Here is a 17,174-nt window from a genome sequence, read left to right as displayed (position 1 = left end):
TGGGTTCTTGAGGCCTGCGATGGCTGCGGGGAGGAAGACTGGGGTGGAATGGAGCTCCATCAATCAGAAGTCTATCTCTCTCACACACACATATCCAAGCCAACACAACTTCTGACCGATTTTAAGGGGCTGAAGAACCTGCAGATAGACTGAGATCACAGGCAACCCTGGATGCGAGTGCTGAAAAGGCACAAAGAGGTCATTTCACTGATGGGAAAAGAGAGGCTCAGAGGCGAAGGCGAGAGGGACCAGCCCCTCCTGCTCCCACTGTCGGTCAGGACAGGGTCAAGACAAACCCAGTGCTGCCCCAGGAGGCTGGGAGCCCACCTGGCTCCTCTGGCCATCCTTCCAGAATGATGAGAAAAGGAACCACTCTTCCACAACCACCATGTGCTCAGCCCACTTTGGCTCCAAGCCTCACAACAACCCTGTGAGGTGGGTGTCCGCATTCTCAGCCCACAGATGAGACAGGCCCTGACCCACCTGAGGGCAGAGACAGACCATTAGATCAGGGCCACCTGCCGACTGGACGCTCTGTCTCCTCTGCGACACGGACTGGGGACAGGTCCCTCCACTTCATCGCGGAAGCGTGAGCCACCTCCTAATGCAGGAAGCCAGGGACTCCTGTTTGGGTTGTGCCCGCTTTGTCATCCATCCCCAAGTTCTGAGCAGGCCAGGACATGTGGCAACAGAACTGGCCCAACCATATCTGACGTCAGGCTCCTTGACCCCAGGACACAATCAGAGCAAAAGAGGTGGCCAGGGAGCTCTGGGACTCCTGGGGGCAGAACCCAAGCTGAAATCTCCGCCTACCTCTACCTCTCCTGCCAGGGCACCTTTGCATTGGCACAGCTTCCTGGGTGAGGGAGGGATAAGGAAAGAGGAACCCAGCAGGTCCTTACCTAGTCGGAAGCCCCTCCCTCCGGGAAAAGGAAACATGAAATCATAGTGAAATGATTCAGGCACAGATCAACCTCAGGTGCCCCCTGGATCCTGATTTCTGGGGCCCGTGGCCTCCTTAAAGCATATTGTCAGAGGCAGAGGAAGGGGGCTCGGTTCACAGAGCTGCTTCGCAGATGCATAAGGCAGAGGCCAGACAGACCAAAAATGGGGAATTAGGCAGGCAGGTGAGGAGACAAAGAGGCCGGTCTCCCCTCTGTCACCTTTCTCTGTGCCTTACTGCCTTTCCAGAGGCTGGTGGTTGGGTGGCATTAGCTGAGGACTAGGCCCGAACTCTGCCCCGCTGGGAGCTGGAGGAGCACGGTCACACCAGCTCCATACCTGCCGGGTTCCCTTCCTGGGGCTGGCAGTAGTCAGATGAGGGAGGCAAGGGAGGAGCCCGTTCCTGGACAAGGCCCCTCGTCACTGAACATGGAGCAGCGGTCAGGAGAAGGACCTGGTTCATAACCCAGCCAGGGCAGGCAGAGACCTGGCTGAGCCTGGGGCTGGGGGTGGGGGACACTCAATCCAGCCATCGGCAGGCCTGTCCCCACCCCATTGATGCCTGGTCAGGTGGTCAGTCCGAGGGGCCCCGGCATGACTGACAGTCCTTCATGTCCTCAGAGTAGTCCTCGATCTGGATGGTCATGGTGTGGAAATGGAACATCCCCTGCAGGCGGTCGCTGGCTGCCTTCAGCACAGCCTGGGCATCTGCATTCTCAGCTGGGGGCCGAGAAGACACGTGGGGGGAGAGGGGAGGCACCAGAGAACCAATTACTCACTCTTGGGCCCTTAGGAGTGAGTAGGAGGCAACTCTCGAGTCCTAGCCCCAGCAGAACAAGATAGGGGGCCGTGAACATCAAGAACCCCCCAGACTCACTCCTGTACCAGGCAACCATCTGCTTCCTGCACCTGGCACACAACCCTGAAAGGGCGAGAAAAGCTCTGGCTTAAAGGTTCAGAGTCTCTCCTCTGCCACTTACTGGCTGGAAAAGCCTAGGCGAGTGCCTTTACCACCTCCCACCCCTATAGTTTCTTCATCTATAAATGGGACCTTGATGATCAAATTAACAGATGCCCAGTACTCGGCATGGGGTCAGATCCAAAGCGCCGGCACCATGAGCACCTGGCGTCATCTGGGCCAGTCGGGCAGGGATGGCCCTGGGGTCCCCGGCTGCCTCTCTTGCACGAGTGCTCCCACCACTCACCGATGGCGATGTGGACAGACAGGATAGGCTGGGCCACGGTCAGCGCCCAGATGTGCAGGCTGTGCAAGGCTTCCACGCCCTCCACGGACAGCAGCAGATTCCGCACGGCTGTGAAGTCCACACCCTTGGGGGTCCCTGAGGACGACAGGGACAGGGGCTGAAGGACAGGGCTCCCTCCCACCCATGCTGCTTCCTGCTCCTCACACGGTGCCTCACGCAGATCTCCTTGGCCAGCAGAGCTGAGGTTGCCCCTGCCCCCCAAAACGAGCCCCGTCATGTCACCCTGCTATAGTTTCCTCTTCACACTTGACATTGTCAGAAATGATCTTATTTGTTAGTTTCTTGCTATCTCCCTGTGTCCGATGGAAACTCTATATGCGAGCAGGAAAACTGTGGTTTATCACCCTATTAGTGCCTAGAACAGTGCCTCTTCCCCTAGTATATGTTTGATATAAAAATCTTTTTAAGATAAAGAAGGCGACCTGGGGCTCCCTGCACCCCCATGTGGCATCCTTGTCATCACTTTTATGTGGGTCTGTCACATTCTTGGAAAAAATGCTCTGACCTGCAGCTGAACAGTCAGGCTGACCCCAAACCAGGATCCAGACTGATTCCGACCACAGAGACGTATGGCCCCAGACCCCGAGCACCAGAAAGCCAGGTAAGTAGGTGTGGTAACTCAGGGCAGACCATTCGCTACCACCAAGCACCCCTCAAAGCCCTGCCACGTCTTCCCGAGGCGGGAGCACCTCAGGAAAGAAGGCCTGAGCTGGAGTGGATTCAATAGTGTTTCTTGTCCAACTCCGACTGTCTTTTTCTCATCCTCAATCTGCAACCCCCCAACACTGTGCAATGAGAAGCATAATCCTCACCCCAAAAGGGAAGGCAAGTGGAGACTCAGGAAGCATATGAGGAAGGGCAGGAGGGCCAGGTGCTAGACACACCTGGAAACCCCCAGACTTGGCAGGGAGGACACATTCCAGCAGGGAGGAGGCACCCTTGGTGGTAGGGGGACGGAAAGGACGATCCAGGGGACATTTCTAGAATAACCACACCTGAGGACCCTGCTCAATGTCAAGATTAGCCTGGGCCCCAGGAGGTTCTCCAGACCTTGCCCCCCCACCATGTGCTGTGATGCACTCCCACACCCAACACACACACAGTGCATGCTCAGTCATGTCTGACTCTTTGTGATCCCATTGACTGTAGCCCGCCAGCCTCCTCTGTCCGTGGGATTTCCCAGGCAAGAATACTGGAATGGGTTGCCAGTTCCTTCTCCAGGGGAATCTTCCCAACCCAGGGATCAAACTGGTGTCTGCTCGACTTGCAGGCAGGTGCTTTGCCCCTGAGCCACCTGGGAAGCCCACATATACACAGACTCAAACTTATCTTTGCGCTGGAAAGTAAAGAGCAAAAAGGGAGCTCCAAGCTCGGGTTACCTTCCATCAGCACCAGGATCACATCTCTCAGGATGGTCAAGGTTGTCCCCAGGACGAGGATGGAGAACAGGAAGGTGCAGATGGGGTCTATAAACTTGTACTCTGGCTACAAGGAAAAAGGAGAGGCAGAGCCGGGGGGTCACGCCAACACCTCAGCCTTCCTTCTCCCCTCCCACCCAGCAGTGAGTCGGGGAGAAGGGCTTTTTCTGCGGGGTGGGAATGAGCTTCACCCTGACCCTGCCTCCCAGTTCTCTACCTTTTATCCTGTCCGGAAGGACAGGCAGGATGTACCACAGTTCAGGATAAGATACCATGCCTTCCCACCCCTCCCTGCCCAAGGGGCTAAGCCACAGACAGAGCTAAATGGAATCTTAGGCACCATCTGGCCCAATATCCCAGCTTTATAGGTGGGGTAACAGAGGCTCAATTAGAGCAAGGGACTCCTTTACATCATGCAGCTAGCAAGGGGTGATCTAGGCTTCAAGCCCAACGCTGGGCTCTTTCCATTACACCCCACTGCCTCTATGTAATGGGCAATGCCCAGGCTTCAGCAGCCTACAGTCTTGGATTTGAATCTGACTCTACAACTTACCAGCTAAGTGATGCTGTGCAAGTCACTGAACCTTTCTGGGCTGCAAAAAACACCACCACTTCCCTTCAGGATTCTCATCAAGATCAGAAGTGCTAATGCTTGGTGGGTGTTGGGTAAATGTTTCTTCCCTCTCCCACTCTTCTGCCCGGAGCTGGGAGGGAGCTAGAAACTGGAAAGGGTCCTGTGCAGAGAGAAGCCCCCAGGTGACCTACACTCCCTCCCCTACTTCCCCCTGTCCCCAGCTCTAACCTTGAAGTATAAAATAAAGGCTGCCACCAAAACGCCCAAGCTCTGCAGAAAGTCTCCAATGACGTGGATAAAGGCAGCTCGGACACTGGGGCTTCCCTGCTCCTGGCTGGCGTTGTGGCCGTGTTCGGGGTTGTGGCTGTGTCCATGGCCAGACTGGTGAAGAATCAACCCCATTCTATGGGAGTGGAGACAAAGTCCAGGGGTTCGCTGAGGGAGCAGATGGAAGCTTCAAATTCGGCTAGGCAGAGGACCCCATCAGGACTGACCTCCCTGTGGGGGTCAAAATCCCAACTCCCACCCAAGACTGTATGATCCCTTTAGCCACGGAAGGAGCCCAGCGAACATGGCCTTGGTTTAGAGTTTTGCCAACAGGAGGAGGGGCTCAACTCCATCCAATGCCAGGCTGAACCTGGGCACAAAGCTGCCCCAGTGCCAAACCTCAGAGCAAAAGGGCACCACAGAGGAGATCGAGATCCCCCCAGCATGTCACAGAGGGTGAAGCTGAGGCCCAGAGAGGGAACTGGCTTGCCCAAGGCCACTGGGCAAGGGGGAGAGAACCCAAAATAGACACCCCTGCTCTACACAACTTACGTCTCGATGAGACCAACTTCAGGCACATCAGATTGAAAAGGGCTTTGAGATTCTGTCCCTAGGGACCCCTGCTCCTGTAAGCACTAGACTCACCCCGCCCCCCAACAGGAAGGAAGCCTGTCTCTGGTTATTCACTGACACATCTAGGGTGGGGACCTGATGCCGCCCCAGGTTTACAGTTCCTGATGGCCTGGCCCCAGGCCTCAGGCAGGGCCCAGGTGTTCCAGGTGCCAGAGCTCAGACCACGAGGGAGATTCTGATCCTGCAGCCATCCTGGTGTGGGGCATGCCCCCCGCCCCCAACAAGAGCAGGCTGGCAGGTATGCCTGTGAGGAGGGGGAGGGTTCGCAGGGACCCCAGGCCACACTCACATGATGTTCACGACCACAGCACAGCCCGACGTGATCAACATGGTCTCCTCCTTGATCTCATAGTCTCCAGAGATCAGCCTTTCCGCCGCCAAGTACACCAGCACCCCCGTCACGACCCAGATGGACAGCACAGAGAGCAGGGCACCCAGGATCTCTGAGGAAGAGCCCGGCCCCCAATACCAATCTTTGCATGGGGCCCTGAGGCTAAGGAGCCCCCTCTCCCTCCCCACAAAATCTGAGCCTGGGTCCGATTGGAGGTATGGCTCTGCTGGAGGTGCTATGGCTGGCACCTCACCCCACCACTCGTACATCTGAAAAGGTCGGAGCCAGAAGAAGCTCAAGACATCATCTGGGACAACCTTTTCAACTGAAGCTGACTCATTAAATATATACCCATTGCTCAGCTGGCAAACTGAGGCTCTGAGGAACAGAGGCTGGGCCATCTCCCACCAAGAAGAGAATGACAATGCAGCCCAGAGATGAACTTCAGAAGGCTTTGCTGACCTCTCCCTCCCCCGTAGAGCCAATCCATGGCGTTATGTGCAAAGTGAACACCAACGTTGTTTATTCTTAAATAAATACAGCTTGCCCTCTTAGGAAGGTGGACTCTCCTTTCCTGCAGGGTGGGAACTCCCAGAGGACAGGGGACTAGGGCTCCCCCATCAGACTGGGAGCTTCCAAAGGACAAAAGTCATGGTTGACATCCTTTTCTCCCACTGAAGTCACCCTCCTGGCTTTACTCAGGGACCCAATGCACTCACCTAAGAACTTACATCTTAACCCACCCCCTCCCCAACTCCACCCCCATCCCAACCAGGGCCCTCACCAGCTCGATGCCAACCGAAGTTCATGGTCTTGGTGGCTGGCCGGGAAGACACCCACAGGGAGAAGAGGCTGATAAGCATGCTGGCAAAGTCAGTGAGCAGGTGGGCTGCGTCTGTCATGATCGCCAAGCTATGTGCCAGGTACCCACCTGCAGGGCCAAGAGCAAGGAGGATCCTTATCGGCTCCCCAAGGAGCCGGTTTCCCAGAGTGTGTGTGCAGCAGGGAAACCACGAGCTCTGGAGAAAGACAAGGGATTCCAGACCTCTCCACCATTAGCTGTGTAACCATGAACAAGTGACTTCCTTTCTCCGAGCCTCGACTTCTAGCATCTGTGAAATGGGATTAGCAAAATCTACTTAGAGGATGAATGTGAAAATTAAGTTCAAATTGGGCCTGGAGGGGAATACTGCTGCGGTCCAGTGGTTCAGACTCCCCACTTTCATGGCACCCTCAGTTCGGGTTCAATCTCTGGTCAGGGAACTAAGATTCCACAAGCCATGCAGCGCAGCCAAAACAACCGAAAACAAACAAACAAAAAATGGGCTTGGAAAGCATAGTAGGTACTCAATAAATGCTGTTTTCTTCTAGCATTCAGGTCTTTCCTGACCTACTAGTTTTGTGCTATCTCTGGCAAGTTACTTAACCTTATGATGCCTCAGTTTCATCATAAAAATGAGACTACCAGGACCCATGACAGCATGAGGTTGTTGTGAGGACTGCATGAGACAGTGTGCGTGTGAGAGGTTTAGCACGGTGTGAGTGAGTGACAGTCGCTCAGTCATGTCTGACTGTTTGCAATCCCATGGACCGTAGTCTGCTAGGCTCCTCTGTCCGTGGGATTCTCAGGCAAGAATACTGGAGTGGGTTGCCGTTTCCTTCTCCCGGGGATCTTCCCCACCCAGAGATGGAACCCTGGTCTCCCGCACTGCAGGCCGCTTCTTTACCCTCTGAGCCACCAGGGAAGCCTACTCTTAGCATGGCAAGCGTACAGTAAATGTGGCTGTTGGTATTAATACTACAGGAACATTCAGGAGAAAAGCTTTTTGGATTATCCCTGTGCCAATTTCATTGAATTAGCCCAGAGTTCTTACCGATGACTTCCCCAATCATGAACAACAGGCAGAAGGCAGAAGCCACACAGAGCTGACGCCAGGCCCTCTTCTTGGGGTCACCGTGACTGCCAGGACCCTTCTGGGAATGGCAGCAGTGGCTGCTCTGGGGAGCCAGTTCAGTGGGCTGCAAGGCCAGGCCAGGTGAAGACGCAGGGATGCTGCTGGTCCCATCCTGCCACAGAGTTGTGTAAGTCCTGTCCAGAGACGGAGGGTGAGGGGAGACTCAGCTGAGATGGGAGCAAAGAGGGCTGACTCTAGTCTTACCTCTCTACGGGGCCTGCGCGTTCCCCTGTGCCCGTTTGGAAAAAGAGTTAGGATATACTCCAAGCTGGACAGACTCTAAGGAGTGACCAGAAGCCCCTCCTTGCAGGAGGGTGCTGGAGAATGACCAGTCCTGGAGTCTTGGCTCCGTGTGTTTCCTCCTCCTCCATCCCTCCCAGGGCTTGGAGGAGGTAAAGACCTTGGGAGCTAGCCGGGCAGGGGGCGGAGGGGGGGAAGGGTGGGGGTGGGGCGTGGGCTGGGCTGGGCCGGTCCAGTGGAGCGCGGAGAAGGATCAGAGCTCATGCTCAGGGAAGACAGCAGCTCGCCCCTTCGCAAGGACTTGGAGACACCGGGCTTCCCAGGGCGGGGCGGTCCTCGGGCTAAGTGCCAGCCCCGGGGCGGAGCTCCAGGCACGCACTCCCCCACGAATCCTCAGGGGTCAGGATCTGTGCTCTGCGGCGAGGAAGGACTGGTCCCTGTGCTCAGCTTCAATTTCCCCTTTCCTCCACCTCCCCACAAACCCTCCTGTCGGGGTGGGGGTGGGGGTCCCAGATCGAGCCGTCGCCAAAACCAACCACTGCCAGGATGGCAGACGGGGAGGTGGGGCTGAGGTCACTGAAATTCCCGCCCCTCCCCAGGTTCTCCTTACCCGACTGCAAGCTTGGCGTCCAACAGATGCATCCTCTCGCCCGCTTTCATGCGGCCCCGCGCGCCCTGCCACGTGCTCCCTGGAGTCGCGCTCTGGGCTCTCCAGCGGCGAGCGCTCACCTGCCACCAGAGCGGTGCGCGCAGCTCCGTCCGCACGCCCTGCCGCGAGTCCGCTCCCGCCTAGACCGCGCCTGGGCCGCAGAGGGGTCGTCCAGCTGTCGCTACCGCTGCTGCCCCCACGACGCCGGCAGCTTCGCCCCGCGCCCGCTGGCTTTATCAAGTCTCCGCTTCCCCGTGTGAAGCGGCGCGTCGTGCGCAAAAGCCCGCAGGGAAGGGGGAGGGTGTAGCTGGCTGCAAAGGGCCCGGGCGCTGACCCCAGCACCCGCTCCCCGGAGCCCGAGGAGCCCACCTGGCCTGCGTCGGAAAGGCTAACCGCCTCCGCCCAGCCCTGCTGCTGCTTACTTTTTCTGCCTCCACTGCGCCCACTTGCCCCCCGCGCGAGGCTGGCTGCCTCCCGCCGGGAAGTTCTCGGGACACCAGCTTGTTGAAATCGGCTTTGAGTCGCCTGAGAGCAGGAATGTGGCTCCTAGACTCAGAATAAAGGGCTCCTGAGGCTGGGGTTGTTGTCTTCCTCCTCGGGAAACCCGTGATCGGTTTCCACCCTCCGGCTGCAGATGTCCGAGCCCCCCCCCCCCCAAGTTTTTCTGCGCAGGCTAGGGGGCTCCCGGGGGCGGGGTGTGCCTGCACTCAGTCAGAGACAGTAGCCTTCCTGACTGACCCATCCTCGTCGCTCTAGCAGCACCAGTTCCTCCCTTTCTGGGCTCCGATTAAAATCTGGGGTGACCGGCTGTATCTCCACCTCTACGTGGAGCAGGGTCGCACTTCAGCCCCAGTCGCCATCTGGACTGAGCTGACACCGCCGCCAGCACACCAACTATTCTCCACTGCCCCGCGGCAGTTCCGAGGAGCCACGCGTGGTCTTCCGCCGAGAAAAACCAGCTAGCTCTTCCTGCCGGGATCCACTGGGGTTGGAAGTGTGTTTTGTGCAGGTCTCAGCTTATCGATCCAGTTGAAGTTTCAAACTGCCCCAGGCTCAGCTCAGATTAATCTTATAATTTACTTGAGGGCAAAGTGAAGTGAAGTTGCTCAGTCCTGTCCGACTCTTTGCGACCCCATGGACTGTAGCCTACCAGGCTCCTCTGTCCATGGGATTTTCCAGGCAATAGTCCTGGAGTGGATTGCCATTTCCTTCTCCAGGGGATCTTCCCAACCCAGGGATGGAACCGGGTCTCCCTCATTGTAGACAGACGCTTTACCGTCTGAGCCAAATGCAAAGTTCATTGTAAATTCCCAGTATATGAAGATTTACAAATTGGATCCAGACACATTTATTCATTTTATATATAAAAAAAAACTTTTATGCCAGATTTCCTGTAAATTAATACTTCGTGCTACTGCTAAGTCACTTCAGTCGTGTCCGACTCTGTGCGACCCCATAGACGGCAGCCCACCAGGCTCCCCCGTCCCTGGGATTCTCCAGGCAAGAACGCTGGAGTGGGTTGCCATTTCCTTCTCCAATGCATGAAAGGGAAAAGTGAAAGTGAAGTCGCTCAGTCGTGTCCAACCCTCAGCGACCCCATGGACTGCAGCCTACCAGGCTCCTCAGTCCGTAGGATTTTCCAGGCAAGAGTACTGGAGTGGGGTGCCATTGCCTTCTCCGTTAATACTTCCTTGTACTCATTTTAATTGATTTGCAAGAGTTTAACTAATTAGTGAAGACTGTGACATGCTGAAAAGCCGCCTCATCTGTGTTCTGTGCCTGTCTCCTTCAGAGATCCCCAGGAGTCCTATGCAAATGACCTAGCAGTTCAGACACCTCAGCAATTTTATTCTAAAAATGTTGATATCCCTATAAAGAAGGCTTCCCAGGTGGCGCTAGAGGTAAACCACCTGCCTGCCAATGCAGGAGAAGAGATTTAGGTTGGATCACTGGGTGGGGAAGAGCCCCTGGAGGGGGTCATGGCAACCCACTCCAGTATTCTTGCCTGGAGAATCTCATGGAGAGAGAAGTCTGGTGGGCCATAGTCCATGGGATTGCAAAGAGTCAAACACGACTGAAGCGACTTAGCACAGCACAGGTTGTTAAAATACACATGTAATGAACATTTGCTAATGACCTCAGATTCTTGGGTCTTGTTTTTCCCAGCAAAAAAATAGCTCATATATATTCTGGCTCCTCCCTCACCTCTTCAGAGCAGTTCCTTCGTAAGGTCACCAAATAAAACTTAACTCACAACTTTTCTGTCAACACCTATGTGTGTGTGTGTTAGTCACTCAGTCGTGTCTGACTCTTTGCGACCCATGGACTGTATTCTACCAGGCTCCTCTGTCCTCAGAATTCTCCAGGCAAGCATACTGGAGTGGGTCGCCATTTCCTCCTCCAGGGGATCTTACCAACCCAGGGATCGAACCTGGGTCTCCTGCATTGCGAGCAGATGCTTTACCATCTAAGCCACCAGGGAAGCCCATCAACATTCCACAAGGAATCTGATTTTGTAGGTCTGGGAAGGGGGAATCTATATTTTTAAACTCTTGTGTTTAATTCTATCATGAAATTATTGTTCTTTTTAATGATATGTTCTTGTTGTTCGGTTGCCCAGTCGTGTCCAACTCTTTGCGACCCCATGGACTGCAGCACTCCAGGCCTCCCTGTCCCTCACCATCTCCCAAAGTTTGCCAAAGTTCATGTCCATTGCATCGGTGATGCCATCCAGCCTTATCATCCTCTGATGCCCTCTTTTCCTTCTGCCCTCAATCTTTCCCAGATTCAGGGACTTTTCCAATGTTCACATCAGATGACCAAAATACTGGAGCTTCAGCTTCAGTTCTTCCCATGAATATTCAGGGTTGATTTCCCTTAAGATTGACTGATTTGATCTCCTTGCTGTCCAGGGGATTTTCAGGAACCTTCTCCAACACCATAGTTCGAAGGCATCAATTCTTTGGCACTCTGCCTTCTTTACGGTCCAGCTCTCACAACTATATGTGACCACTGGGAAGACCATAGCCTTGACTATACAGACCTTTGTCGGCAGAGTAATGTCTCTGCTTTTCAGCACAGTCTAAGTTTGTCATAGCTTTCCTGCCAACAAGCAATCGTCTTCTGACTTCATGGCTGCAGTCACCATCCACAGTGATCTTAGAGCCCAAGAAGAGGAAATCTGTCACTACTTCCACCTTTTCCTCTTCTATTTGCCATGAAGTAATGGGGCCAGATGCCACGATTTAGTTTTTTTTAATATTTAGTTTTAAGCCAGCTCTTTCACTCTCCTTCACCCTCAGCAAGAGGCTCTTTAGTTCCTCTTCGATATCTGTCATTAGAGTGGTATTATGCACGTATCTGAGGCTGTTGATGTTTCTCCTGCTTATCTTGAGTCCAGCTTGTAACTCATCCATCCCAGCATTTCTCATGATGTGCTCAGCGTACAGATTAAACAAACAGGGTGAGAGCAGATAGGCCTGTCATACCCCTTTCTCAATCTTGAACCAATCAGTTGTTCCATACAGGATTCTAACTGTTGCTTCTTGACCTGCATACAGGTTTCTTAGGAAACAGGTGAGATGGTCTAGTATTCCCATCACTCGAACAGCTTTCCACAGTTTATTATGATACACACAGTCAAAGGCTTTAGCATAACTGATGAAACAGAGGTAGATGTTTTCCTGGTATTCCCTAGCTTTCTCTGTGATCCAGTGAATGTTGGCAATTTGACCTCTAGTTCCTCTTCCTTTTGTAAAGCCGGCTTGGACGTCTAGAAGTTGTTGGTTCGCATAATGCTGAAGCCTAGCATGCAAGATCTTACTAGCATGGGAGATGAATATGATTGTCTGATGGCTAGCACATTCTTTTGTACTACCCTTCTTGGGAATTGGGGTGAGGTTTGACCTTTTCCAGTCCTGAGGCCAGTGCTGGGTCTTCCAGATTTGCTGACGTATTGGATGCAACACCTTGATGACCTTTTCCTCTAGGGTTTTGAATAGTTCTCCTGGAATTCTGTTGCATCCACTAGCTTTATTAACAGCAGTGTTTCCTAAGGCCCACTTGACTTTGCTATCCAGAATGTCTGGCTCTGGATGACTGACCACACCATCGTAGAAATCCAGTTCATTAAGATCTTTTTTGCACAGCTCTTCTGTGTATTCTTTCCATCTCTTCTTGATCTCTTCAGTGTCTACCAGGTCTCTATCATTTCTGTCTTTTATTGTGCCCATCTTGAACGAAATATTCCTTGAAATATCCAAACACTTCTTTCTTTAGCTATTTGTATGATATGTTTTAAATGGTATAATGATTATGATTTTGAAAAGAACCTTTATCTAACGGGTTACATGATACCTGGAATTTGCCTTAAAATAATCACAGTGAGGAGAAAGAATAATGACAGAGAAAAAACAAGTATGTCAGTAACTACTGAAACTGAGCAATGAGTAAAGAAGGTATATTATACTATTCCCTGTACTTTTCTGTACATTTGAAATTTCCCAGAATTAAAGGTTTAGGGGAAAACAAACCTCTGGTGATTCTAATGCAGCCACCAAAACTGTATTCAAGATTTATGGAGTAACCCCTCTGAAGCCAATTTCTTTGCAGCATGATCTTAAAAGAAACTTGTTGATCAGGAAGACTTCATACCACCTTTGGGTGCTCCGGTTTGCAAGTGCCTTTTGTGTGGCAACTAGAGATTCCCTTGTTTGCAATATCTGATATCTCCCTGGAATTCACATTTCTGATTACAGAGCCTTGACTGCCCTCCCACCTCCCTCTGATAAGTGACAAGGTAGTGGATAGATATACTTATCTCAAACATAATCTGTGTGAGAACTCTGGGGAACTCTGGATTGGTTGTAACACTGATTTTTGTGATTTCAAGGAGATGAAAACTTCTCTCTGTCTGGCCTCAAATTCCTTCAGGCTTCTATAGGAGGATATTTTAGGACTATGAAAAAAAAATGTGGGATTGTCCAAAAAAGGGTAGTAGCTACATCCAAGCAGGAGGAGGCAGACATACGAAGAGTCCCTAGGGGTTGGTAATTTTTTTTCTTTTATTCTATTTTTTTTTCTTTAATTGAAGTGCAATTGATTTACAGTGTTTCAGACATATAGCAACGTGATTCAGCTTCAGCAATACGTGAACCGTGAACTTCCTGATGTTCAAGCTGGTTTTAGAAAAGGCAGAGGAACCAGAGATCAAATTGCCAACATCCTCTGGATCATGGAAAAAGCAAGAGAGTTCCAGAAAAACATCTATTTCTGCTTTATTGACTATGCCAAAGCCTTTGACTGTGTGGATCACAATAAACTGTGGAAAATTCTTCAAGAGATGGGAATACCAGACCACCTGACCTGCCTCTTGAGAAACCTATATGCAGGTCAGGAAGCAACAGTTAGAACTGGACATGGAACAACAGACTGGTTCCAAATAGGAATAGGAGTACGTCAAGGCTGTATATTGTCACCTTACTTATTTAACTTATATGCAGAGTACATCATGAGAAACGCTGGACTGGAAGAAACACAAACTGGAATCAAGATTGCAGGGAGAAATATCAATAACCTCAGATATGCAGATAACACCACCCTTATGGCAGAAAGTGAAGAGGAACTAAAAAGCCTCTTGATGAAAGTGAAAGTGGAGAGTGAAAAAGTTGGCTTAAAGCTCAACATTCAGAAAACCAAGATCATGGCATCCGGTCCCATCACTTCATGGGAAATAGATGGGGAAACAGTGGAAACAGTGTCAGACTTTATTTTTGGGGGCTCCCAAATCACTGCAGATGGTGACTGCAGCCATGAAATTAAAAGACGCTTACTCCTTGGAAGGAAAGTTATGACAAACCTAGATAGCATATTCAAAAGCAGAGACATTGCTTTGCCAACAAAGGTTTGTCTAGTCAAGGCTATGGTTTTTCCTGTGGTCATGTATGGATGTGAGAGTTGGACTGTGAAGAAGGCTGAGTGCCGAAGAATTGATGCTTTTGAACTGTGGTGTTGGAGAAGACTCTTGAGAGTCCCTTGGACTGCAAGGAGATGCAACCAGTCCATTCTGAAGGAGATCAGCCCTGGGATTTCTGTGGAAGGAATGATGCTAAAGCTGAAACTCCAGTACTTTGGCCACCTCATACGAAGAGTTGATTCATTGGAAAAGAGTCTGATGCTGGGAGGGATTGGGGGCAGGAGGAGAAGGGGACGACAGAGAATGAGATGGCTGGATGGCATCACTGACTCGATGGACATGAGTCTGGGTGAACTCCGGGAGTTCGTGATGGACAGGGAGGCCTGGCATGCTGCGATTCATGGGGTCGCAAAGAGTCGGACATGACTGAGTGACTGAACTGGACTGAACTGATTCTTTTTCCTGATCTGCTAAGTAGCAGCGCCAGATTTCAGTATATAATAGTTTATATAACTCTGAAATTAGTTCTGTGCACTTGTGTGTGGTTTTTGTTGTTGTTGTTGTTAAGTATTTTATTTATTTATTTGGTAGCACCAGGTCTTAGCTGTGGAACACGGGGTCTTCAGTAGAGTGTGGGATATAGTTCCCCAACCAGGGATTGAACCATGGTCCCCTGCATTGGAAGCGCAGAGTCTTAGCCACTGGACCACCAGGGAATGCCTTTTGTATGTAATATGTTACACTTTTTTTTTTTTTTTTAACTCTTGCTTCAGAACTTGAAAAAGGACTGGAAATGAAAGCAAAATTTGATTCCCTGAAATTCACAGGGATCAAGTTAGCCTTGAAAAAAGTCCCTGAAGGGAAAATGGGCAGAGGTGTGAGGGTTTAAAGCATTTTCATAAGGTTGAATTACACAGAAGGGCTAGTTCTGGAGGACGTCACATGAATGAGTAAGTTGGGAAATGCTGGGTTCAATGTTTAATCCACCAAAAAACATTCAGAGCAGTTCAGTTCAGTTCAGTCGCTCAGTCGTGTCTGACTCTTTGAGACCCCATGGACTGCAGCACGCCAGGCCTCCCTGTCCATCACCAACTCCCAGAGTTTACTCAAACTAATGTCCATCGAGTCGGTGATGCCATCCAACCATCTCATCCTCCGTCATCCCCTTCTCCTCCTGCCCCCAATCTTTCCCAGCATCAGGGTCTTTTCAAATGAGTCAGTTCTTCGCATCAGGTGGCCAAAGTGTTGGAGTTTCAGCTTCAACATCAGTCCTTCCAATGAATATTCAGGACTGATCTCCTTTAGGATGGAACATCCCAAAACATAAGAGCTTTAAAGATCAGGTGGTATTCCAAACACCATCAACTTTATGGCAGGACTGCACAGAGCCCTTAAGTTGCTACTGAGTTCTGAACATCAAAAAGGGTGGGACGGACTCTGCAGCGTTCCTCAAATTCCTGAATCTTAAGGGTCTCAGACCCAGTTGACGCACATCCATCAGACTGACTCAGCCTCACCTCTCTCCCAGCCCCTTGTTCCTGGAGAGCCTGATGTTGCTTCAGCCACGGTCATCATCGCATGCCCTAGCATAGGTGGCTGGCATGGCCTTCCCTGGAGTAAGTCTGGGCTCCAGCAGAGCCTCCGTGCTGACCACCGTGGTTGGGGCAGCAGCGGCTCTAGCCTTCCAACCATAAGCCCTGTCAGATTTTCTTTTCTTTTTTGTAAAGCGAGTGCCTGACTTAAGCTCTGATTGCCATCCACTTTAAAAGAGGCAACCACTTTAAGGGGCCTATGTCTAACAAACACCTTGGGCACCTCTCCCCACTGATATTGCTCTGTTTTCGCAATCTTAGTTGATTTGGCTAACTGACAATTTGGGTGACTCACTTTTTTTTTCTCTCTTCCCACGCTTTAAAATCCCACGCTTATGCTTTAAATTCATCAGTGAAGAGTGAGCCTTCAAAACTCTAGGCCCCCACCCACAACCCCAATAGAAGCAGAAGACAGGCCCATGCTTTATCCCTCCCTCTCTCCACCTGTGAACTCACTGCGTGGTATGCTGTGTAATGTCCAGATCTTGTACGTAATAAACCTTTATTTTTTAAACTTTCCTGTTGCTTAGTACTTAATGGCATCTTGAAATTAACAAGAATTACAAGGGCCGGTCTAACCACATTAGTCATTAATAAGCTGAGACCAGCACAAAAACTAGGCCCAACCCCACAAGACCTGGAGGCTCCTCTCACCACCTGCAGAGTCAGCTGACAGCCCCTGAGCATCCCCCACAGCTGCCCAAAGGGTCAAGTGACACAAGGGACGCTCGGGGCATTGACGCTATGGGAGGCAAACTCCAATCCTAAGAGATGGGAGGTGAAAGAAGCCAGTAGACAAGTCTCCCCCTTCTTCCTACTGAGGAACTGCTCAAGGCACATTATTCTTTCTGCCCTGCTAGAAGCGTCTCCCATGCTTGAGCAAGCAGCCAGTCTCTTGGTGAAGCTGTGGCCAGCTTGGTAACGTGATACTTTATATATTTGCTTTCCTCCCTAGTGGCTCAGCTGGTGAAGGGTTTGCCTGCAGTGAGGGAGACCTGGGTTCAATCCCTGGGTTGGGAAGATCCCCTGGAGAAGGGAAAGGCTACCCATTCCAGTATTCTGGCCTGGAGAATTCCATGGACTGTATAGCCCATGGGGTCGCAAAGAGTCGGAAGTGACTGAGTGACTTTCACTTCACTTGTTTCCTGCCTGGCTTCCACTTCCCTTCACTCTGACTGTCCTGGGAATGTAGCTGAACTATTCACTCTTTGCCTCAGGCTGTGTTTTCTAGAGAACCAGAGAACAAGGCATTGAATGAAATCTTTTCTGAAGGGTCCTGTCAGGGCCAGTTTTCCAAGGAGCTCTCCTTGGGAAATGCCAGTTTGAAGGACAACTTGTTTGGTGGGATAGAAACCTGGGTTTTTGCCATTACTGTCTATTTCCTGCCCTACACT

The 17,174-nt window shown here is 51.4% G+C and overlaps 1 protein-coding gene across 1 annotated transcript; it reads right to left on the bottom strand.

Annotated features, from left to right (window-relative positions):
* Window positions 1-371: 371 nt before the first annotated feature.
* On the bottom strand, window positions 372-9,243 carry SLC30A2 (solute carrier family 30 member 2). The gene is made up of 8 exons (XM_055574847.1): window positions 8,236-9,243; window positions 7,305-7,519; window positions 6,215-6,361; window positions 5,389-5,542; window positions 4,428-4,602; window positions 3,587-3,692; window positions 2,148-2,282; window positions 372-1,662 (listed from the first exon to the last, which is right to left on the bottom strand). The coding sequence occupies exons 1-8, from the start codon at window positions 8,283-8,285 to the stop codon at window positions 1,517-1,519; spliced, it is 1,128 nt and encodes a 375-aa protein (XP_055430822.1). The 5' UTR covers window positions 8,286-9,243; the 3' UTR covers window positions 372-1,516.
* Between the last annotated feature and the right edge of the window lie 7,931 nt (window positions 9,244-17,174).

The sequence above is a fragment of the Bubalus kerabau genome, chromosome 3, assembly GCF_029407905.1.
Source record: "Bubalus kerabau isolate K-KA32 ecotype Philippines breed swamp buffalo chromosome 3, PCC_UOA_SB_1v2, whole genome shotgun sequence".
Classification (NCBI taxonomy): Eukaryota; Metazoa; Chordata; class Mammalia; order Artiodactyla; family Bovidae; genus Bubalus; species Bubalus kerabau.
The sequence above is the reverse complement of the archived record's forward strand: the minus strand, read 5'-3'. Positions and strand labels throughout refer to the sequence as shown.

Bases quoted from the DNA above. Each gene is read 5' to 3' on its own strand.
- SLC30A2 (XM_055574847.1), bottom strand. From the start codon at position 8,285: ATGAAAGCGGGCGAGAGGATGCATCTGTTGGACGCCAAGCTTGCAGTC. The intron at 6,362-7,304 runs GTAAGAACTCTG...TTGGCCCTGCAG, and splicing joins CATGATTGGGGAAGTCATCG to GTGGGTACCTGGCACATAGC. The intron at 3,693-4,427 runs GTTAGAGCTGGG...TTTTCCTTGTAG, and splicing joins CCTTTATTTTATACTTCAAG to CCAGAGTACAAGTTTATAGA.